The sequence below is a fragment of the Besnoitia besnoiti genome (assembly GCF_002563875.1).
Source record: "Besnoitia besnoiti strain Bb-Ger1 chromosome Unknown contig00007, whole genome shotgun sequence".
In the NCBI taxonomy this organism is placed as follows: domain Eukaryota; phylum Apicomplexa; class Conoidasida; order Eucoccidiorida; family Sarcocystidae; genus Besnoitia; species Besnoitia besnoiti.
In genome coordinates this window covers 3,815,915-3,840,071 of record NW_021703915.1, presented here as the reverse complement: position 1 = coordinate 3,840,071, position 24,157 = coordinate 3,815,915, and the positions used below count along the sequence as shown (strand labels likewise).

The following is a 24,157-nucleotide window of genomic DNA, read 5'->3' as shown; positions in this document are numbered from 1 at the left end:
GTTCGTACAACTCTTCTCGCATCAGCAGTCTGGCGAGGCAGTCTCGCCTGACTTGGTGAGCAACTGAAGAGTTTGCATTGTTTGGAAGTGCCCTCGCCTCTACATCCCTCCGCGCGAGACGCTGACGCTCTTCCTCTTGGTAGCCTAGCATCTCCTGGTGTATTTGTTGCCCCCGCTGGACGGTGTCGAGCTGAGCCTGCTGTCGTGTGATTTGTTCGCGAATCTGCAAAATCTCCCTCTGATGTTCCTCTACTTCTTCGCGGAGGCTACACAAAGTTGTTTTCACCCGTTGCTCGTGCCAGGCAGTTTCTGCGTGCAACCAATGCATCCACAAGGTATCAGGTGAGACAGGCCTTGGCACGATTGAAGTACATCAGTTGGCTGCGAAACGTCCTTATTTACTTGCCATTAAGTGAATGCTCGAGGGAAACAGACATATCTGCTTCTTCGCCCCCGCTGGTGTACCAGCCTTCATTGCTGATGGGTCTGTTTCCTTTTCGGCTGTGAACTTCGCATGTGGGTCGGTCTTCTTTTGACATGACTTTCGCCTGATGCTCCAGACATTCGTACGTTTGCATAGGGAGGAGCCCCTCTGTCTCGCACGTGCAGGGAGGTCTGAAGTTTGTGTTTGTCTGCAAAAGGTAAAAGGGTCTCTCTTCAACCGCAGCCTCCTGAGAGAAGCTATACTTCGCAGTCGAGGCGATACTCTTGGAAGGAGTAGCCGGCAAGGTTGTCGCGCAGGTGGGCGAGGGTCGCTCCGCTTCGTGGGGCTCGGTGCCGGGTGCGGCAACACAGACGCGCGCAGCGCCTCGAACTGCTTCAACTGAAAGCTCAGCATTCCAAGCAGATGCTGCCAACGGGCGGCCTCAAGGTCGCGACTTAGCACATATGTGATCACAAGCGCGCGTATATGGTACATATTCAGGCAGAAAAATATATACTCATGTACTGTTGAGAAATGCCTGTCTACCATGACGGGAAAAGACCAATCTGCTGCTCTGCTCTAGCGATTTCACAAGGTACTAACTACAGAACAAAGAGCGAATTGAGTCCCTGTGCGACGTCCACGCAGATGATTGGCATACTGGGAAGCGATCTTTGAGCCACATTTTGACTTACTATGTCGGCCCGCCACAGCGAGAGCTCCCGGACTCCTGCCGAAGCTATCAGGAGATCGACATTAGAGAGCGGAGTGTGAGCCACGTTGCCACAGTACACCGCATGGCAGAGACGCTGCCAAATCGAGACGGGCTCATAGGCAGACGGGTTACTTTTCCAGTCCTACGCACTCCTTCACGAAAGTGCTGCCGTCGGCCAGACTGCTCCAGCCTGCAAGATCCCTTGCCTGAGCCTTTCAAGGGGGAGATGAGAAGTTTCAGTAGAGGATGCTCACGCGCGGCTCACAATAATACGAAGGCGCAAGGACAATGGCCCAAGCACATCAGCGATTTATGCGTGAGATCGCAGACGGAGTCTGTTGAGTATCTCTAGCATTTGTGTTGTCCAGCAACGACGGGTGGTTTGTAGACTGATAGTTCTAGCGGACCGCTGTAAGCGACGCGACCCTTATATTTGCTCCGTTCGGTATGAGTGAAAGATAGCCATACAAGTGTGTATATGCATGCATATACATTCATGTACAATGTATCTCTGCGATGGTGCCCTAGGTGTGCTACCTCCAGGCCACAACGGCCGGCACGTCTCTCAGCTGAATCAAAGTGAGCCACAGCGAAGCGCCACCACGCTCTTCAAAGATGTGTTTTGGAGGTAACGCCATAGCAGCGAGCGAAATCAGTCTAAGCTTTGCACGTGATTTTCCGTCATTTGACCCAGCGATTAGTTTTGTCCCGTACTCGGGTGGACGCTGAAGAGCGATAAAACAGGCGCGCAGAAGCGACCCGTTCAGCAGCCTGCACTGAGTGCAGACTCACCCTTCAGTTTTTCGGTCAAATCCGCCATCGAATCCTCTAGACGAACGACGCGGCGGGTGACGGAGAGTGTGTCACACCCCGCTCGTTCAAGGATCTGTGCACAAAGCCACCTGGAACGTTGCTTACTGCTCAGGAACTAACAGCGGCTTGTCTTCTATCGAGTGGCTCTTCCAGCCACGCATGGGTCACGAGAAGAGGAAAGAAATCGCTCTACGGAAGATGCGGCGTATCCATGTACTACAACACCACCGTAGATGTACGCTCACTGAGGTCTACGCGCACACCAAATCCGTATGGAAAGACGCAGAGAGGGGAGGGAAGATTTTCTCGAACGGCACACTGCTTCACATCAGTGTCGGCAACCCTCTGCAAATGTCGAACGATGAGCGTGAGTCTTCTGCCTACTGCGCTGCATGCCACTGTCTCACTAGTGCACGTTCGGGACATGTGCCCGCTACAGGGAAAAAACCATCTGAATGTCTTAACGACTGAACGTGATGCGCCAGTGGAACCAACTTGTGGGAAAGCCTTTGAACGTGCAGCAGCTTACGAGAAGGCGTTGCTCTGCGTCGCACAATCGGCCGCTCATATCATCGTAGCGCACGTTCTTATCGGTGGATTCCTCTATCTACATAAACAGCAACTGGGCACACAAGCGGTACGTCGACCTCGTATCAGTTTTATTGCCCTCTCCCTATGCAAGATTTGGGACTGGATCAACGCACCACACCGGCTCATGCCGCCAAAAAGGGAAACGAACAAACAACACACTGGAACCACGTCTTCGAGGAGTGACGCGATCTTGTCCACAGAATATGGCGTGGCCGTGTCAGGTAGTTCCCGCGGTAAGATAACACGTGCACGGCAGCCCTTTTAGTAGAGGCTCTTTCCGTGTTACTGTTTAAGGGTTTTTTCAATTTCTCCCACGCTCAGCCTGCTGTGGAAGGAGACGGTGCACCTTCTGACTCGATACTCCGTATTCGGTATCTTAGGAGCTGTAGGCACTTCCGAGGACGTGTGAACCACCTGCTTTTTGTAAGGTCTACCCTACAGGGCAAGAGTGAATTCTCGACTAGTCGGAGCAACGATGATGACACGGATGTCTTCACGGTGTGCCTAAGCAGTGGCACTCCGTCTGTCACGGAAGTCAAATGGGGGCGCTGCTGCCACGCGTCGCTCTATCACTGTGAATGTGCCTGACGTGTTGCATTCTCTCTCGTGCTGAACTATACGGCCGCCGTGCTCCTCTGCGGCTTCGTCACCTGATTCACACGTCCTGCCAGAACTTGCACAGCGACAATGAGACTTGTTATCGTGTCCTCATCGGTCCGGCCCATAGATTCGTCGAGGCTTTGGTTCACTGCCAGGCCCGGCCGGCAAATGCCTGACTCCTCTCTCTGCAAGCTGCTACCGGCTTTCTGCTTAGAGAAGACAAGGCATAGTCTGTATCCCAAGACGTGACACCCACGTCCACGCGCAGAGCTCATCTTTACCGCCTATCCACGGATTGTTTCCGCGCCATTGCGTGTGCTCATACCTAGCTGTGCTCAGCGTCGCAGTTTACCGCAAATCTAGGGAGCCCACACAAGGTGCAAAGCGAATAGAGGAGCTGGAGCGCCCGTGGTTTTCACTGCAGTATCCCACTGTGGCTGCAGCGGGTATCGCATATGATAAAGACAGGCTTTTTCAGTGGAAGAATACCCTGTGATATCAATACTTGCGGCCGCTCGCAGAGGCTGCGGAAGGAGTAGAGGGCAAGCAAACATGACTGTGACCTAGAAGTTACCTCCGTCGCCGATCGCGCGGCTAGGCGGGGGACATCACGACGGCCGACTCGCAACATGAGTCAAATCCAACACTGTGAGTCAGAAGACTGTCACAGCAGAGCTGCGTAGGTGTGTATCTCACCTGCTCGTGGGATGACCGCAGTCTCGACAGATGAGCATGGCTGTAACTGCGACTCCGGTCGACAATCGGGCATGGTTTGCCGATCGATGGACCCCCCCAACAGTTGGATGTCATCATGTGCCCCCGCGACGCAAGCGACGTGCAACGTGACCGACCCATTTTTTCGCCTCACACGTCCGCACTACGGGACAGGATGATGAAACCGTAGGACGCAGGCCGCTCTTCGGTCGCTGAGGTGCTCGCCGTGCGGAGCGATGCCAAGCAATGGCGGTAGGAAACTGGGCAGGCATGAAAACTGCTGGGCAGTTTGTCACCCGTGGAGGATGCATTGAAGTGAGCTTCTTTATTTTCAGAGGAGACATGCGTTCTCCGATGTGTGGCAGGAAACCAGGCGAAAAAAAGCAGGACCTAGAGTGCGCACTATCGGGTTGGGGGGGATGCTCAAGTTAACGGGCATGTCCCGCGGCAGCGCACGTATTGCAGCAATGTGTCCTGTGGAGAGTCTGCAACTTGGAAGCGTACAATTTCACAGTGTGAGGAATGACTCATATGGGCACCGAAACGGAAAACTACAACGTTCGCCGCAGACAACGCAGCTCGCATGTGCAGACGAAGCAGTTGGTGTGCTCCACTAACGGGAGCGTCGGAGGTGGTGACCTCACTGTACAGGTGTGTTGGTCATTCACTTTCTGCAACCATCAAATAACGCCAAAGCTGAGGGGAGGACTGGCAATTAGAGTATGAATAGAAGGAGGAAAGGTAGCGAGCCTGCAGCCGCATTTTTAATTCTTCTCATTGCCCCGTTCTCATGCCTAAGCGGTTACGGCGCCAGCGCACGTGCACTGTGCAATGCAATCAATAGTCGGGCAACACACCGGTGATTTTCAAACGGTTCGGGAGTGGAATCGTGTTGTATGTAAAATTCCCATCCTCAGCTGTGCTGTCTGCCCCCGCCACTTTTTTTCTGAACCCGTCGCCTGCGTGCAGTGTCCATGCACAGCGCATCTGGAGTGACTATTGCTACGACGAGAAACCGCCAACGATACGCAACACATGCAGACCGACGAGCACGCCGCTTCTAGGTGGTGTTCAGCAAGACACTCAACTATAAGTAGCTCTAAGCAACGCATGATTGACTGAAGTTGGCACTGCCATGCGGAAGCATATTCTCTTCTGGGGAACGCCCATTCCAATACTGTAGAAAAAACTAAGTTTTCCTACCCACAAATGGGCCGGCACAGCATGGTAGAGTCGCGTAGCCACCCGTCCGCGCCTTCTGCTATGGACGCCGGGACGCGCACGAGAGTTTCCGTCATAGCTCACTAAGCATTTTCAGAGGATGTGTCATTTGGTTCTATTACTCTGTTGGGCTCCACTTTTAGAAAATCGAAGCGTAAGAGGCACTAATGAGCACTGATCTGGCCTCGCAGGAGTCGGTAGACTCCATATACCGCGACTAGACATCACACGGGTCCCACCATGGCAAGGAGAAACACACATTCCACTTTCTCATATGGTGGTCGCGCATGGCAGAACGAAATCACGGGAAAGCCACAGCAAACAGAAGCGGTAATCACCGGGGACTCGACTTCACAAACAAGCGCACGGATGCATGCCTCACGGAGAATGATCTCAATGTCGACAAGGCCGCGCATGAAAATTTGGCGTGCGGTAACGTAGAACCAGGCACGCCGCAAGGCAGGGGCTGGTATCTGAAAGACAGGGCCGTCGGCGAAGGATGTGTGCGTTGTCTGCGTGAAATTCAGGTGGAAAGAGCCCGCAAACAACTGCTGTGTCCCTCGTGCCAGGCCGCTGCCGCCTGGTGGTTGTTGAGTAGGCTTTACTGCCTCACTTACGAGAAGTGGCAGCAAACAGCTGGAGGCAAAAATTTACTCCATAAGCACAATATGGATCACGTTCTAGACATATATTGGTGTTATCTCAGTTGAGCCGTGATGTTTCCTGTCTCTGTCATGTCTCTGTACTGTTTTTTCTGGTCCACCCGCGCTCGTCCACTCTCGAGCATTGCCGGCATGCTGTCAGCCGTGCTACCATTGTCTCCACAAAAAAACACACTTCGTTCCTGATGAATGTACTTCGACGCCCTATGCCGCATTCCTCCTGGATGATTTTCAATTCTCCAGGCCTTGTCCACCGAATCGCCTGCAGGAGACAGTCTTGCGTGCTAACCGGCCAATAGTGAGTCAATAATACCGGGAGCGCTGGGGCTCGCTACGGATCACTCGATGTGAAATACGGCAGCAGTAGAGATTGAAAGCGACAGCCAGTGCTTGGCGCGGTTAGACACTCCCTCTAGCTGTTCCGGCGTCTGCTGCAGCGTCACCGGCCTTGTGACACTGCGAAATTAGCCGGCTGACACGGCGTAACTCAGGTCTCATGTTCTGTTCTTGCAGAGCAAGCACGGCTGCGGAACAGTGTGCCAACACCGCCAGGACCCTCCCAAACACGATATTGTATCGTGCGAAAGAAAGCCAAGCTACGCTTGTCCGTTCCACTTCAATGACGCCTGTCACTTCTGCACCCTTCTCCGTTCTAGGCGCCATCTTCAGTGCCTATCTGGTTACAACTCTTCCGCCAGCGTGCGCAGCGGGTACGCCTCGACGCCAGCCTCATTATGCTAGGCCAGCGCCACGCATACTAAAATCATGAGTACTGCTACGCAGCGAGCCGATCACCTCGGGGGGCAACTGATGTATCATCACATATGCATAGTGAACTATGTCCACATTTTGCTCGGCAATGATGGCCTGAACGCAGCGACTATGCGCTACGCCAATGGTGTGTCCGCAGGCCTACTCTCGGGATCAGCTTTACGTCGAGTGCAGGCAACACCTTACAACGGGGGACAGCCATATGGTAGCGTGAATATGAGGCCTGCTGCCGGCGGCATGCCATCAGCTCCGGTGGTGCTGCGACCCGTCGTAGCCCCTTTGATTCAGGGAACTTTCTGGCGTGTTCACAACGGACTTGCCGCTGCATCGAACTCTCTACTCGGTACAGGTACGGCAGATTAGACAGAGGCTACTCTCCGACTGGCAAGTCTTCTCGTACTACCTCTTGATACGCCTCGCTAGTGATGCGCTCGCGAATAGAATCCCTGGACGTTTCAGCCATTCAGCAGGCATGTGGCCTCCCTCCGGTGACTGTCTGTGTGGTGGGCACTTGCACGGTGAGGAAAACGTGTGCACAGCAGACCTTCCAGATTTTGGAGAGGTCAAATTCGAAGGCCAAAAAAACAATGTGCGCGTTTATCTGTGCCTGTTCTCAGAGATTCCTTATGCCGCCCCTCTGAGCCGGGTTCCCGGTCCATATACTGCTTCGATGGTCCTCCCAGCCCCGCAGCAGATGCCACTCTCCATTGCGCCGCCCCTTATACAAGGCGCCCCCATGCCAGCAGCTCCGCTGGACTGGCTCAGCAGCCTATACTCCGGCGCGGGTGATCCTGTCGCTGCTGCGATAAACTCGCTAGCGCCTCAGGGGTATGCACCGCAGGCAGGCGCATGGGAAGCCACCAGCGGCGGCCCCCCTCTTCCTCCCCAGTACTTCGCAGAAGCATATGGAGCACCTTCGTTCGGCAATGCAGGCAACAATCCGGCAGCATGGGCAACTGCTCCACCCCAAGAAGCGTTTTCTCAACGAAGTCTATCACAGGCGCCGGGAGGGGGGGCACACTTAACTGCCTTAGCTACGCTTACAGAAGGTAGCGTGCCGGAAGAGCTGAATTCCCAGACACCAGGGGCACCACACCCTCTCGATACCATCGTTGAACGAAATGAGAGAAAGCGATACCTCTCCCGCATCATGAGTGATAGAGAGCCTACTCGTAGTGCAGTGTCATGAGGAGCGAGCCTGTCAATTCAAGGGATCTCTGAAGTGCGAGCTGAACAATATTTCGAATCTTGGCTCTTCCTCGTGAACCAGATTCTACAATGTCGTTTGCGCGGGCTGTGCTTCCGACAACTTCGGTGGCAGTGTTTGTACTCGTGCGTTTGTTGTGCTCAAGCAACCAACTGAATTGCCGTTGTCTTTGATCGCATACCACCCATCCAATGAGCGTTTAAACTACTAAGCTGCGATAAACCGATCAGCTGATCGAGGCACCGGGCTGCATTTGCATCTTGTGTTTCCTCAGCAGTACAAACGAAAAAGCTAGCGACTGTCACTGTCTACGCCGAGATGCCACTGCCCCGGTCGAGTCACAGAATGTTTGCTGGTGATAACGTTGAACAAGGCAAGTTTCAGAAGCATAACAGGAGACAAGGGACGCTAATAGCTGAAAAGCTTCTACGCGCGTCGGTCAACATTCCGTGAGCTTGGAGGAAAGGACATCTAGTCCCGCAGTCGATAGACCTGCGACAGGCGAAACACATCGCGCAACGCTTTGAAATCCGCAGCTGCGGCGCAGGCGCACTTGCAAACGCGCACTCCAGTGGATCGCTCTTTCCGGCCTCTCTTCAGACGGGGTCCACCTCGCAGTTTCCAGCACACTCGTTGGCTTGGCAGCATTCAGAACATGCTAGATGGAAGCACAGTCTCATGAGGTGATCATGAAGAGCGAGCCACGCCTGTGGTGCGAAAGGCCTCTTTCGGGCAAAGTGACTGCGAGAGTACGCAGCGTGGCACTGCGCGGTTTCCAGCGAGAAGATGAATACAGAGGTAGTAGACTAGACTCAGGTCGGTGCGCGAGAGGACGCACCATAACTGTAGGCTGAAAACTTACCCTGGGTCTGAGCGTTTTGACGCGCCTGCTTCAGGGCATCTCCTCCAAGTACTCTGACCATCTGAAACCGCATGAGCATATGGCAGCAAAAACAAACGGCACGTTTCGCAGTAAAATAGTAGGCCGCGCAACCTGGAGAGGGACGCCTTCTGTCGCCACCCGCACGTGGTAGGTCGGCTTGCATGTCATGCAAATACAGTTGCCACAACGCTACACATTCCACAAGCATGCAGCAGACGAAGTCCGCTAGCACCACCTGAGTTCGTGTTCGCTGTGTCCGCCGCGCACTGACATGCTCACACCGTCGTCGGCGGGATGGGGGCCTGGCGACCCCCCCCCTCCCCCCCCCCATCGCGTCCGCTCTCACCTGCTCCGCGAGCTTCTGGTCGTTCAACCGACGTGCTGCCTGGAGAACGTCTGTCGCCACGAAAACGCCGCGAGAAGCCAGTACCATGGCCACGTGAGGCTCTAACACGCGCCACAGCGCCTCAACGAAGGACGAATTCGCGTCTTCGCCGTCTTCCGCCATTTTCCACGTCTCGTCTGCGTGCTTGACGAGGTTGCACAGCAGCCGCTGCGTGCGCCTGAGGACGCACGGGACACATGCGCCAACGAATTGATTGCGCCTCGCCTCTGTCTGGCCCTCGCAGCTTCTCTGGCGTCGACTTAACATCTGGCAGTCTGAAAGCAACCTTCGTGCGAAACGCTTACGGATGATCGACTAAGCCGCGCAACTGCGCTTCGTCCTTGCCGAGAGCGCCGAGAAGAGCCTGCAGGATCTTCGGACCTGAGACAGAGAACGCGCGGACAAAGCACGACGCAAGGGTTTCGCGCGCCTGCTGCACGCGGCCGCGGCCGCTCCCTCCTCGCCCCCCTGCGCTGACCCCTTCACGCATAAAACGTGAGACCACTCTGTGTGTGCAGACATGCGGAGGCCTCTCCATTGAGATGTAGCAAAAGTTACGCATGGATCTAACCATGCGCCCGCGCGCGAGCCTGATTTCCCCTGGACAAGTGAGCGTGTTACGACGAACGAGGAATGCGGTTCCGCTGCATCGCGACGCCGAACGCACAGCTGCAGCGATAATCGATGCCGCCTCCGCTCTGCAAAGCTGGTCGCCAGCATGCAAGCACGAGGTACGGGCGCCTGGCGTGCGTTCGTACCCTGGACGTCTCCTTTTCTCTTCTGTTCTAATTCCCCGTGAAAAACACAGTCACCGCATGGCAGAAGGAGCATTCATAAAGTTACGGAGAGTCTTACGAGAGATTTTCTGGTGTTTTTTCATGTCATGCGGCACAAACGGCTGCATCTGCAGCGACCTGTCCGTGGAGGCCACGGCAGCCCCGCTGCTCCACTCGAGCGCGCTCGCGCGGCCTTACATTTCGTGATCTTCAGCAACTCGAGGAAGACGCGCGAGGCGTGCGGATTCTCTAGCCAGTCCTGGAAGGAACTCGATGTCTTTTCAGCGGCACTGTCTCCTGCGTCTGCTCCATCCGCCTCAGCCTGCGCACTCGCCAAATCCTCCGGAGCTCCGCGCTTCCCCGCGGCCGGCTTTCGGCATTTATCCGGAGACGCAGTCGGCGTGTCAGGCTTCTCGGCGCTCTCAACCACCTCGCGCGTGAGGGCTTCGACGATCGGGTCGCGCAGTTCGCGAAGGCGGGCGTCCAGCGGCTTGAGGCTGGGCGGAGAAAACAGCGAAGCGCACGGCGACACACACATCCGTGCAGCACCGCACCTCGCGGACCAGTCTGCGGAGGGAGACGATTCCCGTGGGCGAGTCAGTCACTGCAGCTGCCTGGCGGCCGCACCAGGTGTCGCAGGTGCTCGCACGCGCAGCTTCTATAGAGCTGCAAGCGTGGTGCGAGAGACAGCAACGTCCCTCGAAAGCAGCGGCGCCGCGAAGCTAGGTTCTTGAGACGCGACACACGCTCCCGCTACGAGGATACACATAAATATATACAAAATCATATATATGTATATACGCGTGTAGAGAAGCCGGTATTCACGTGCTTTCGACGCATAGCTCTTTCCCGTCTGCCGCCGGCACGAAGCAGTGTAGCTCCGAAGCACTACTCGAGGTAAGCACACATTGGGGTCGATATGTATCAGCAACATACATACATATACACGCATATACAAAAAGATAAATAAACGTGTGTAGCCCGTGTCTGAAGCTTGTGGCGTACGAGGTGGAGCAGCCACGCACCTGGTTGGACTGGGGAGCTGCAGCATTTGCCGGCCGTGCGGAGGGAGGTACTTGGAGCCGTCAGAAGAGGTATCGAGAAGCTGGAGAAGGACGAGGTAGCCTTGAGCGTCGAAGGCGATGCCGCCAATGTCCTTCGTCATCTCCTGAAGCACACAAACGGGACCACCAGCACTCTGCTGGGTTAACAGCCGATCGCACGAACAGCGCGGTCAGCTCAGCCTACCGCCTATCAAACCATCCCACGGCTCTCTCCTCACTCAAGGCGCCACGGGCTCGACGGTGTCTTGCAGGAAACGAGAAGCGTGCCTCGCGGAGGCGACGGCATGCGCGCACGAGCAAGTCGCCGTTCGCGGTCTGTGCGGCGGATGTCGAGGTCGTTAGCTTACATCTGCAGCAGTGGCCGCGTGGGAGGCGCGCGCGAAGGCGGCTCCATCGGCGGCTGCGAAAGCCCAGAGGCACCCGCCGTCGGGTGGCGCCCACCGGAAGCGACGCGGCGGAGGCCACAAACCGACTTTTCACAGCCTCGCACACTCCAGCGCACCCTAACGGCCGCACTTTCACTAGTAAATACACAAACGCGTGCGCATACGCCGACATCCATATGTATGCATGCATATATATATATAGAGAGAGAGAGAGCGAGGCAGGCTCCGCTGTGTGTTGCGCACTGTAGGCAACTTTGGGCCCTGATGACGTGCAGAGAACGGCCGCCGTGTTGAGAGGACTTTGGTGCGATACAGGTTCCGAGCTCAGCGACTCGGGTCTCACCTTGATAAGCGAGTCGCGAACGAGTTTTGTATCGTCGACGGTGCAGAAAATGCGGAGGACGAGGAGGTAGTCCACTGCGTTCGTCGTCATGGACACCACCACTTTCTTCATCTCCTTCACGATGATTTTTCGCTGCTTCGCCGTTGCGTAGCCGAGGAGACGCACCATCGCCTGACCACGTACACCGCGCAAAGGGAGACTCGGGCAATGAGACGCAGAGAAACGAAAAGAACAAAAAAAACAGTTCCCGCTCGCCTAACACAAGAGACATGCTCCAACGCAGTGCGCGCCACGGGAAGCCTACAGAACCCGATGTTTTTGAACCTGCGCTCGGAGACCTCCTCACAGCCCAGGCAAACGGGGGTTTGACTCTATACCCTAAACACTAGAACGGAGGAGTCGCTCGCCCAGACTCACTTCCACGCCGTCCTTGGTGGACGCGAGACGCAGAAAGCCCTCCAGCGTCATCTGGAGCGTCGCTGTCAGCTGGGCTTCGTCTGCCAGTCTGCCGACCGCACCACACACATTAAGCCCCGTTTTCCTCGGATCTGACGAAGAATCTGGAAAAGCAGCGAGCTAGGGCGATGTGCCCTCGAGTCCTTGCTGTAAGAGCTGCTGATTCCTTCACTGCGAGCCTCAAGCCCCTCACTGACACTGCTCAAGCGCTGCCATCCAGTGCAGCACCACGCCCTCCGAACGAGGCGAAGCGCAGGAGGCAAGGAAAGCACTCAGCTTCAAAACACCGCCAGCGGTTCAACTGTTGAAGCTTCGCGCAACGCTGCCACAGTCCGCAGGGCGGCCTCCCGCGAAAGATGCAGCGGCGACGAGGCGAGTCTTTTTCGCATCTCTCCGCTTGAGGCAGTTTTTGCGGAACTGCAAGAGGAGAGGATCTCAGCGCGACGCCCTGACGTTGGGCGACTGGTGAAGGCGTCTGAGGCGAAGGCACTCCGCCGGCTGTCGCCAGACAGAGTCCTCGCGGACTGCGCAGGTGCCTCGGAGCGCGAGTTGAGAGGCTCGAGTGCCCGCGAAGAATCACCAGTCTGCGAAGCGAACTGCAGCCTTCTTAACTGGCTGGGAAGGCCAAAGAGGGAGCTGCGACAAAGCTGCCTCAAGAGCTGACTCTTGTCTTTCCCCTGTATGCGGCCACTCACTGCGTGAAGAACTTGAGGATGCGATGAACTGGCGCCTTGTCGAGGAGCTCCTTATCCACGCACTTCTGCAGCACCGAAGAGATGTGCTCTGAGGAAGACACGCGCGACAGGGTGCAGCACTCGCTAATGACCGCAGGAGGAGGCGCTGCGTCGAAGTGATGCAGAACCGGAGAGTCTTCCTCCCACGCACGCACGCGCTCCGCGGCGGAGCCACAGGCAAACTGCATGCGAGTGCGGCCCGCAAGCAGCCAACGCAGCACGCCAACGCGAGGGAGACCGGCCGAGACCGCGACTCCCCCCCCTCCCCCCTACAGGGGGAGACGGCGAAGCGTCCAGTGGAAGGCTTTGGATCAGCGGAGAGACCAGCAGCGAGCGCACGCATCTCCGAGAGACGCTGCTGAGTCGCACGTGTTTGAACCCTTTCACCGCGCTCTGCGAGTTCCCTACCCAGCGTCAGCTTGCGCGTCTCCGCGTTGAATTTCTCGAAAAGGGACGGGAAGTTTGGGGCCGCCTGAAAGTCGGGGTGTCTCACGATCGCGAGCGGCGGCAGCATCACGGCGTTGAGCAGATGTTGCTGGCTGAGTGAGGCACACACACCGGTTCAACGCGCAACGCGGTAAGCACCCTCACGCAGTTTGGAGATTCAGCGTAGACGGGATTCACGCGGACGAGGCTTGGAGAGCCCCGGCTCCTCTCGTGTGTGCATAGAGACGCGGCTCTCAAGGACACGCATCACGGGCGCCAACAAATGCTGCCGCATCGATGTATCTCTCTCTCTGTAAATCGCGCTCGCACAGAAAGGAAGCTCGACATCTGCTGAGGCAGAACTCGCCTAAACACATCCATACGCGCATGCCTAGATGTGTGTAAGTTTTATTTGAGTTATCTAATGTAAAAGTAATGTTGTTAAAAAGATATACTTCTTTAAAAGCACGCGCGAAGACGCTGGGCGAGGCCGCGCGCCGCGCCGCCACGCAGCGGAGAACATCAGTTCTACAGAAGATACAGGTTCGACTGAAGAAGCGCGGCGCTCCGTACAGGCTCAAAGCCATTCGTGAATGGTCCAAACACTTTCGAAACTTTTCTCGCTGAATGGCGCCTCACCCTTTCGCCGACTTGGTCGCGGTGTACACGTATTCCCACACGCGAGCTCCGCACTGCAGAGGAGACAAAGCAAAAACAGCCTCCCTCGCATTTTCCATTGTGCGTACATGCTGATGCCGGCTGTCGGGTGCGTCGGCATACTCCGCACGGCAGCTACCTGGGCCTACACGAGTTTGAACAGAAAATGACATACATGCGGACACCCGCAGACAAAGCGGTCTCGAAGCGCTGAGTGCGCACTGCCGGAAGAGAAACGAAAGAGTTTTTCCTTCGCGACCGCAAAAAGCCGAAGAGGGGGGAGGCGAGGACGGGTACCATTGACGCTGCTGCAAGGCATCGTGACACGTGATCTCGCGTGGACTCTGTCTCACACGAAGGCGTCAAAAACACCACGTGACCTGCGCCTTTCCGCTGTTTGCAAATGTGCGGCTCCGCGGCGCCTTCTGCCATCCTGACCTTGGAGAAGAAGATGTCTTTGTTCCCAGAGATAAGGCGAGAAATCTCCTCTTGCGTCTCCTTCTCGCCGTACAGATACAACTTCATCGCCACTTGGCAACTGGTTCGCCCCATGCAGAGCTCCGCGAAATTCTCTGAACGGGGCAAAAGGCAGAGGCGAGGAGAAACGCAGACGCATCTGTACATGCGTCCATAAATACGACGATAAAGACACATATATTTATGATCGCGGCATGCATCTACGTGAATGTGAATGCCCTGGAGGGGCTAGGCTCGTAACGCACGAGAAGACGAGAACGACAGACGCTGGCTGACACAAACAAGCGCCCGCAACAAGGCCAAAACGTCATGCCACGGAAGAAAAGCGCTCTCAGCTAGGGGAGCCTGACTACTATGCATACAGATATATACATATATATATGTGAATTCACACACCGCGCGCATATCTGTCCTTCAGTGCTGCGCGGCAGAAATGGACACGTATATATATACATATATATATATATATATGAGTCCGAAAGACACATCTCGGGTGCGCGACGCAGAGAGACGCGCTTGCGCTTTACCTTTGAGAATCGCCCACAGCTGCTGGCGCTGGGTTTTGCTGCCGAGTTTGAGAAGCGCCTGCAGCGCGCGAGACGTGCAGAGATGGCGGTCTCCCTGCGGAGAAAATGAAACAAAAAGCGCGTGAGTCAGACGCGGCGAGAGTAGAGCAAGAGGAAAGGTACGCTCCATCAACGCATCCCCGAGCTTCAAGAGTTCTGTGTGTCAAAAATCGCCGAACAGAGAGACGCCTTGTTGAAAGGGGGCATATCTGACGCATCAAGTGAGTCTGGCGGCCCTGAATTGCCTCGTACATCGTGTTGCGTCTCGGCTTCCGCATGAGCGAGGAGAGAAAACGCGACGACAAGGCCCCAGTTGACGGCCTGGCGCCATGAGCTGCGTGCGCTACTGTCCTCGAGAGAAGGTGCAGGTCAAGGCAAATCAGCAACCCGAGACAGAATGAAGAGGCCAAGGGCTAAAATGTGGGACGTCAACAGACGAATGGACAGAAAGCAGGAAAATATTTAATGAAAGAAGCGAAAAAGGTTCCGAGGAGAAGCACGCCACGTAGCAGCGGAGGCAACGGAGAAAGAAAGGAGTGCGGCTCAGCGCGAAATAGGAGCAGCAGGAGGAACGACTAGAAGGTCAGTGTGGCACACAACACTTACAGCCTTGACTCGAGGCAGAACGAAATCGAAGAGAGCCTTGACACGCTGCGCCACCTCGGGCGTATCTGCATTCTGTTGCTCGGGTCGCGCGGCTAGCAGCTGTCCATACAACCGGAAGCACTGTTTGATGTATCCGGCGTCTTCGTTTCGATGACTCAACTTCATTTCATTCATCAGTTTCCGCTTCTTGCTGACGGAGAGCGACCCCAGCTGGGTGCTGCCTTCGCCCGCAGACCCTTCGTGGCCTTCCGCTGCTTTACTGTCGGGTGCCGACGGCGCTGGGCGTTCCTCTTCAGGGACGGATGCATCGCCTTGCTCTGTCTCTCTGGTTCTCTTCTTCGTCCGACCTTCTTGCTCGTCCAAGAACTCCTGGAGTTGCTCTTCGAACGACTTCTTCTTCTTCTTCAACGGCGCGTTCTTGTCGCCCCTCTCCTTCCGCGTCTCCCCCAGTGTCTTGCCGCCCTCCGCCAGAGTACCAACTTTCCCCTTGCTGGCAAACGGCTTCCCCTCCGCGTGCATCTTTCTTCTGTCGCACTGCTTGCCGCCTGCGTTCTGCTTTTCGTCCCACGCTCGCAGCTCGTCGCCATTCGCCTTCCGGTGCACGTTCTCTTTCGTTTTGCCTCTTCCGCCTTCGGGTCCCTTCTTTGCCGTGGGGCCAGGCTTCCCCTTACCCTTCTTCCTGTCTGCGGAGAAGGCAGAACCCGGCTTCTTGCCTCGCTTTTTGACGCCCAGCTTCTTCTCGCCCGCCGCGGAACCCGCGGCCGACTTCCCGTGCTTTTTCGGCCCGCCTCCAGCGCGGAAAGACTTCCCTTTCTTCCCCTTCGCTCCCTTCCCGCCGCCAGGGCCTCGCCCTGCTGCGCGCCGGATGGCCGCCATCGGCTGTACGTACACCGCAGCAGGTCGCAGAAGCGCGAGTCGCAAAGGCGCGAGGTGACGCGCCGCAAACAGGTGAAAGGACACGAGGAAACAGCTGAAACTGGAAGGGCACCCGAAAGCTGCTGGAAAGAGGTAGGTCAGTGCCAAAGACTGTGTTTTTGAGAGACGCGCAAGGGCGGAGACCGAAGAAATACTCGAGAAACCCGCGCTATAGAGTGAAATGCCCACAGCGCTGCGCAGCTACAACGAAAAGAAGGCAAGCGGGGCCCCTTCTGCTGGATATACCTGAAAGAGAAATCACAAAGAGGCGTCGAGAGCACAGACAATTGTAGTGAGAAAAGAAAGAAGGCAGGGACAATGAGAAAATGAAGAATTTAGACAAGGCAAAACTCTGCAGGAAAAGTAGGTCTTGCATGCAGCAGCGAAGCTGCGCGTATCAGCCAGTTTGGCGGGGCTGCCGGCTTGGCAGAATCTAAGAGAACACCAGTCAGTCTCCAAACAAAGCCCTTCCTAATAAGGTGCTCGCCAACACCGGTGCCTCTTCACAAATTCAGAAAGGCCTCTCCTCAGCCGGCGGAACGAGTCTTCATTGTCTGCATGAGAAACGCGCGCTGTGGTGACACTCCAAACCACATGCGGGAAACGCATGCGGACTGAGGCAAGAAACAGAACGCCTATTTAACTCACATTCCCGTCCAGCGCCTTCCTCCGCTCGGCCGCTTCACCAATAGGGAGGATGCGCGGGTTCGTGACTTTCTCTTTCCCGCTTCTTTGACGCTTCTACGCCTTCGTCGACGCCTCTGCTCCCTCGGCCTCCTTGTCAGCAGAGAGAAAGGAAGGTCTCTCTGTGTGGGATCCCGCGGTACTGCCGTGCAAAGTTAAACTAAAGTCGCGAGAGAAATCCCCGTTCTCCTAGAGCCGGCTGTCACTGTCGGAAATGCGAATCGACAGTCCAGATGCAGACAGAAGTATTCAGGCGAGAGAAGACCCTCTGAGCTTGACACACGTACATATCTAAGGGGGACAGTCATCCGCATGCAGGCCCTTCCAGCCACGCAGAATCCTAGTTTTTAAAGCATGTGTATCAGTTTTCACGTCGCGTTTACTTGGCGTCCGTGAGCTGTAGTCCGTACTCAGCACAGCGCTGAGTGCGCGCGCAGCCTGGGGGGCAGCCATGTTTTGAAAGATGATTTCTTGTGCTCTTTACACAAGGTCCACGGGTGAGCTCACTGAGGCAAACAGACGCTGGAGCTCTGCAATTCCGCTGCCTCAAGCGAAATGACTTCCTGGAGTGGCGGAAAATGCGCATCGAACGCGGTCTCCTGGCGGAGAAACCCGCCTTTCCTCTGAGTCGGTTGCCTCGCTTTGCAGGTTCATGACCGGAACTGCTCTCCCTCCGTCCCACTGAAAACCTAAACTGCTTCTACTGTTCGTTCGCGTCTGAGGCGGAATCTCTCTAGTTTAGGACGTTCCTTTGTCGCCTGCTGGCGGGCGCCATCAGGAGCTTCGCACACGGCAGCGGCGCTTTCTTTGTCAGAGTCAATTTTGGCTTTCTGCGAGCTCACGTTTGTCCTCCCTTCCGTGTGCGCGACCATCAGGCCGCTGCCCATAACCCGTCACCGAGGACCTTCCAATGGCATGCAAGTCATGCTCACAAACACAGGTCTTTCTTCGAAAAAAGACTACCGAAAGGAAGAAGAACAGCGCCAGAGGACCGCCGGAGTGTAGCAATGCTTGAGTACACAACAAAAACCGTCCCCCGCGGACAGATACTTACAAATAAATATATATATGTATGTATAAATTAGTTCGAATATACATATTTATATGCGCATGCATACAGTGAGCCAGAATCGCAAGTCGCGTCCACACAGGCCAGTGCCTTTACTCCCCCGCAAGGCCACGCCACCTCGAGCACAATTCACACACATGCCCATAAAAGCATACGCATATATACATGAATATATATATATATATATGCGTGCATCGGCTTGCGCGCAAGCTACCCTCCAGAAGCGTCCCTGTGTGCGTTTCGGTCTGTTCCGCGTTCTCGCGGGCGCTTAGCTGTGCTTCTTTGCCTTGCGTTCCTCCTTCTTCTTCCGTTTTTCTTCGTGTCTGCTCACTTCCTCCTCGTCCTCCATTTCTTCTGGCTCGCTCTTCGCGGACGAGGCGTGCGGCTTGGACCGCGGGGCAGGTGAACCCGCCTGCGACCCCGGAGACCCGGTACACGGGCTCTCCGCCGTGCCGTAGGGCTTGACGCGATGCCAGGTCACGAAGGAAGCCTCCTTTTGCCACTGAGGGATGCCTCGCTGAAAACAACGAAAACAACACCCGCGCGCCGCGAGGAGTGAGCCGCGCGCCTTCGCTCGACGACAAAAACGCAGCTCCATAGCCACGCATGCATGCATGCGGCGGCGCACTCCGCCACGGACTACGCACCCCCCGCCGAGGCACACTCGTTCGCGTCCCCACGTGTCGATCTACTCATGCGAATGTAGAGATGGGCTGCTCCGCGAGGCAGACAGCCACAGCCGCGCAGGCGTCCATCCTGCGCGGTCTCCGCCGGGGGGCAGCCTCGCTCGCACGTCGCTGCGCTCCCGTCTTCCCTCGCTCTCCGGAGCTGACCTCTGTGCCGAATTCGGCGTTGACAGATGGCGCGGCGCCCTGCGCGCGAGCGGCGTCGCAGGCGGAGCTCTCCAGCGGCGTGTGCCGCTCCGCGCCGTCTTGTGCGGCGCTCTTGGGCGCAGGGGAGAAGTGAAGCGTGCCCAGAAAGCGATGCGAAGAGAGAATTTGCGTATGCTGCGGCGAGCTGCCGATGTGGACCTCGTCCCCCAGCGGCGGCTGGTAGGAGACTGTGCATTCCTGCGTCTCCAGAGAGAGCTTCTTCTTCGCACTCTGCGACGCCAAAGCCGCGGCGGCGGGCAGCGGAAAGGAGACTTCGCCGGGCGACGCCGAAGTCCGCGCCGAAGGAGCCTCGTCTACGCGATGCAGGGCGTCCAGGTACGCCTGCAGAAGCGCTGAGAAAAGCACGCACGGTACAGACAGCAGACGCAGAAGTCGCCCTCACGCGAATTTTGAGTTCTCCAAAACACGAGGGGAACATGACGCGGGTTCACCTCGAAAACGACGCGCAGCACGCCGCGAACCCGCGCGACCCCCGCCCACGCGCTCGCTGACTTGGCTGGAAGGCACCACGGTCAGAAAGCAAATTGAGAGAAAGACAGGTGCGCTGTCCTGCACTCAAGAGACAACGCCGCTCCAGATGGAATCGACGGCGCCGGCTTTGGCTCTCTCGTCTGCCCTCCGCCTCGCCGTCGCCTCATGGATCGCGTCCCTCGCAGCGAGAGACTGCAGGCGGGGAGCGTGCGGCAAGCTGCGGCGAGCAGCGCAGCTGAAGCTCTCTGCTGCACATGCGCGATATGGCACAAAGGGCTCACTGGTGGCCTCGCCGGGAACGGCGCCGTCGATAGAGAGTCTCAAGACTTTCAGCTGCGGCGGAAGATCGAAAGCAGGAATCGCCGCGGCCGCATCTGGGTCGCTGTCGGGGGCGTCATCCCACGCGAACGTCGCGGCTTTGCAGCGAAATGCGTTATCGCGGCTTCGCTGGAATCCGGAAAGCCAGGCAAAGTCTGCGCACGCCTGCGGCGGAGAGGCCTCCGGCGACGAGGGCTCAGACGACGCATGGCGCGACAAGCCAGCCTCTTCCGCCATCTCTACGTCGTCCTGCGGAAACCCTCGGCGCTCTTCCTGCTTCGCGGGGACGCGTCCCGCCGGGCGGCGCACGTCTTCTTTCCGCTTGCGCAAGTCCGCCGCATGCGCACGCGGAGGGACGTCCAGGATCTCTTCGTCTTCCCAGTCGTCTTCTGAGTCGCTGGGAGCCACGCGCTTCGCCTCCTCCGTACGCCGATCGTCGTCTCTCTCAAAACGCTCGGTCTTGCACATCGTCTCCCCCTTGACGCCGCGGGCGCCAAGCCGCGGGTGCGCGTTCGCCATCCTCCCTCGTGGCGACGTCTAGCGCGGAAAAGGGAGAGAAAAGAGGGTCAGTCAAACAGCGAGAAATGAAGTCAGTCTATCCCAGAAAGCGGCTGAAAGGGAAGACCCAGGCACACGCATACGTAGACTTGCGGTAGAAAGGAACAAGAGATGTGCAGAAAGATGAAGAGTGAGGCCGGCGGTTTATGTCGACGAAGGCGAGTCGGCAGGGAGACGATGAGAGAGCCCTTGAAGAGACTGGAGTCTCTAAGGCGGCGCGCCGAGACGGAGATCGCTGGAACACGGGCGAAACGGGAAGTGCGGCGGAGTCGCCAAAGCGAGTAAGACGAATGCGCCGCCGCACAATCCGCCCGCGAAGGGGACTGTGGAGCGAATTCGTGGGGTGTTTATAGAGACAAGAGTTGGAGGGAGGCGCACGACACGTGGCAGGCTTGCAAAGGCCCAACTCCCCAGCGGATGCCCGAAGTTTGCGTCTTTAAGCAAAAACTCTGGACGCCGCGGTGCAACGCGAGCCTCATGAGCGAAGCGGCTTCTCGAAGGGACGGAAAAGGCGCTCAAAAGGAGAGAAGACGGTGCTGGCGCATGCGAGCTAGTGGCAAGCGCTCCTCTGCGTCTAGGGAGAAGCTACCCGCCTGAAAGAGCTCGAATTTCCGCCGCACAAGAACAAAACGAAGATTGCAGCTCGCACGCCTCGTGAAAACGGATTCAGAAAGGAAAAAGGGCTCTTAGCGACGACAGCAACTTGGAGAGACCGGTGAACGGGCGCATGCAGCCCCGCAAGAGTCAAAAGACTTTCCCAAGGGTTTCCCTACAGAAAGAGAGAGAGGAGAGTTGAAAACGCATCGACAAAGACTGAAGGCGGAGAGCTGCGAACCGGAATGGCAAGCGATGCAGAGAGAGAGGCAAATACCAGCGAGAGAAAGAAAAAGAGACAATGAGCGAGTGAGTGGGACGGCGCCTAGCGCGACGCCCTCGCTGCACATGCATGCGACCGGCAGAAATTTGGGCGAAAAGAAGCCTCGCGAAAAGCCGTACACGCACACGGAGGTTGTCTCGAGCGAATCTTCTCTCCATCTCGTTGCTGCGTTTTTCTTTCCTCATCCTCGATCTCCGTTATGTTTTTGAATGCGGAGAAGGCGGTATGCGAGAGTAGGGGACAGCGTTCGCCCCGCGGGAGCCGTGAGTGCTGTCTGCAGTGCATGTATGTCTCTGTGCCTCGGTGCGGGTGCCTTCGTGTCTGTTGGCGCTGTGAATGGTTGTAGAAGACGGAGACGCGAACGGTTCCTCTTTTATCCCTTTCCTGAGCTCTTCAGTGAGAAAACTTCAAAGAGTGGCTTCCCAGCGGGTCGACGATTTCCCATAACTAGCACCTCTCGAAGTCGAGCAATACACGCATGTCGCTTGTTCAATTGGTCTTTCTCTCTCTTCTCTGTCGCAATCTGGATTCATGAGGTCGCTGGTCTTCAAATACCAGCTGAGGACAACAGATCCTGCGTCCGTATCTACCTCCACATTACTAATACTTATATAAATCTTCCTGCAAAATATATATATATATATATGTATATATATGTTTATATATATACATGTATATGTATAGATTTAGATGTACGGGTCGGTACAAGCTTAGTATCCCGTGGCACGCACACGGGCTTGTCTTTGCACTGATGGCGTATGTCTTCGTACCTACGCGCTCACCTGATACCTTTCCTCAGTGTGCCCCTTTGAGGAGACTGAAATCGGCTACTCGTCCTCGCGTTTAAGCTGCCTATCTCCTTCTGTGCAGCCGCGTGTATTTACTTTTCAGTGATGTGGACAAGTCTTTTTCCTTTTCCTCTTTAGCCACGATGCAGGCGCGTCCTCGCCTTGCTTCGTCTTCCCCTTTTCTCGGCTTTTCCTTCCGCGGCTGCGGGTTTTTTTCGCGGGTTTTCCTCCTGCTGGCGCGGCTCAGCCTTTTGGAGAGTGTCTCCTCGAGCCTGCATTCAGCAGAAGCTCTTGCAGGCAGCTCTCCACGCGGGTATCGAACCGTCGCGTTCTCGCCGCGTCTGTTCCCGTCTCTCTCCGTCAAAACCCCCCTGGCGATGCACTCGCCCCTGCGCGGCTCTCTGTTTTCCGCTTCTCTTTCTCCCTCTTCCTCTCCCTCTCCGTCCTGTGCCGGTCGCAGCGCCGACCGCGCGACAGGGCCTGCCTCGGCCTCTGCGCTCGCCCGCACCGCCGCAAACGGCGCCGCGGGGAGAGAGGAGGACGCGGGGAGAGAGGACGACGCGGCTGGCGTCTCCTCGTTGAGGCGCAAGCGAGAGTGGAACGCGCGCGGCTCTCCGCGTTTCCTCGCGCCGAGCTTCATCGCGTCGTCTGACTCTCCCGTCACAGAGGACAGCCTCGTGGGCGAGTGGGAGCTCGAGGCGACTCTCAACGAAGCTGTGCCGCAGCTGGCGGCAAAGCTGCTGGCCTCGCAGGGAGGCGACAGCGAGGGCGACGGGCGCGCGTCTCAGTCCTGGTTTTCTGGTCTTTTCTCCTGGGGCACCGCCGCGGAGAAGACGCGAAGAAGGCGGACGAGGGAGGAGGAGGAGGAGGGCGCGCGGCTCCTGCAGGCGTTGGAGGCGCTCGCCGCCAGCGGCCGCGGACGAACGCCCGCTGCCCTCCCCCGTCCCCCCCTGCGTCTCACGCTGAAGGCGAACCGCGAGGGCCTCCTCCACGCTGCATCGGCGCCAGGTGGCGACGGCTTCTTTCCTGCGGCTGTGTGGCAGCTGAAGCGCAGGCCGTTCTCGGCGCTCCACGTGGAGATTGAAGTCCCCTTTCCGCCGAGCGACCCGAGGTTCATCCTTGTCTTCGTGGCTCCTGCACAGCCCTCGAGCTTCTTCCCCGCCTCCGTGCGCATCGGCGAAGGACGCCTCTTCGTCGCCGTGGCGCCCTTCCTGCCCTGGAGCACAATGGAGCTCGGCGTTTTCTCGATCCGACCCAAGACCCTCAAGGCCATCGTCGACCCTTCTCTCTTGTAACTCATTCTAGCATATATACATATATTCATATATATACTTATGTATATATATATGGACATATGTGCAGGACTCGAGGCGCCTTTATATGCTCTGCCGCGGGGGTCGGGAGGGGGGGGGGAGGGGGGGGAGGAGGGGAGAGCAAGGCAGCGCCAGATGTCGTTGCTAGTTCACCGAATGCTTCACTGCAGAACTGGGGACTGTGTGCAGGGGGCCTATGCCGACATGAGATGCAGGGATGCCTGCGGAGAACGCGAGTGACGTACTACCTCAATTTACGCCACGTACATATACATGGATATATGTATGTGTATATTTATGTGTGTAGGTTTCTGGGGTGTCTGGCGAAAATAGAAGACGTTTCTGTCTCCGTAATCGCGGAATATCCGTATTTTAGGCGCAGGTATATGGACAGGGGTTCCGCGGGCTCGTTGTCTCTCGCGTTGCGCCCGCACGCTGCATCGCAGGGGAAGCTCTTTGAACTTTAAATTTCGATAGAATCTGAGACTGAGACGCGCCGAGTCAGTTTAGGGTTAAAGTGTCGTCGTATAAGCATTCGGGTTTCAAAACTCGAATCTCAGAAAAGCGAGACACCTATAGGCCGGTCTCTCGCTGCCGACTCCTATAGCGCGCAGAGACAGCAGAGGGTGTCGCTCGCGCAGCGACTTGCCCCCGGTTTCTGCGCTGCGAGGGCTGACGCAGGAAACGCTTGCGCTCTTCCCTAAACTCGAAAGAAGGTTGTCGCGCCGTAACCGTGAGAGGAGAATCGCACGCAACGTGACGACAGACGGCTAACAGCAAGCGCGAGCGGCAGC

The 24,157-nt window shown here is 56.8% G+C and overlaps 3 protein-coding genes across 3 annotated transcripts; 1 reads left to right on the top strand and 2 right to left on the bottom strand.

Annotated features, from left to right (window-relative positions):
• Nucleotides 1–8,157: 8,157 nt before the first annotated feature.
• On the bottom strand, nucleotides 8,158–16,353 carry BESB_075300 (uncharacterized protein; the record flags this gene model as incomplete). The annotated part of the gene is made up of 14 exons (XM_029365903.1): nucleotides 8,158–8,210; nucleotides 8,581–8,641; nucleotides 8,948–9,164; nucleotides 9,292–9,367; nucleotides 9,961–10,259; nucleotides 10,788–10,930; nucleotides 11,556–11,726; nucleotides 11,973–12,060; nucleotides 12,707–12,794; nucleotides 13,154–13,284; nucleotides 13,811–13,863; nucleotides 14,267–14,400; nucleotides 14,833–14,926; nucleotides 15,478–16,353. The coding sequence occupies 14 exons, from the start codon at nucleotides 16,351–16,353 to the stop codon at nucleotides 8,158–8,160; spliced, it is 2,484 nt and encodes an 827-aa protein (XP_029218387.1).
• Nucleotides 16,354–18,413: 2,060 nt separating this feature from the next.
• Nucleotides 18,414–20,346, bottom strand: BESB_075290 (uncharacterized protein; the record flags this gene model as incomplete). Its single annotated transcript, XM_029365902.1, has 4 exons — nucleotides 18,414–18,662; nucleotides 18,979–19,239; nucleotides 19,267–19,370; nucleotides 19,791–20,346. 4 exons carry the CDS (start codon nucleotides 20,344–20,346, stop codon nucleotides 18,414–18,416), a joined length of 1,170 nt encoding a protein of 389 aa, XP_029218386.1.
• Nucleotides 20,347–22,193: 1,847 nt separating this feature from the next.
• BESB_075280 (uncharacterized protein) lies at nucleotides 22,194–23,345 on the top strand (the record flags this gene model as incomplete). Its single annotated transcript, XM_029365901.1, has 1 exon — nucleotides 22,194–23,345. One exon carries the CDS (start codon nucleotides 22,194–22,196, stop codon nucleotides 23,343–23,345), a length of 1,152 nt encoding a protein of 383 aa, XP_029218385.1.
• Nucleotides 23,346–24,157: the final 812 nt, after the last annotated feature.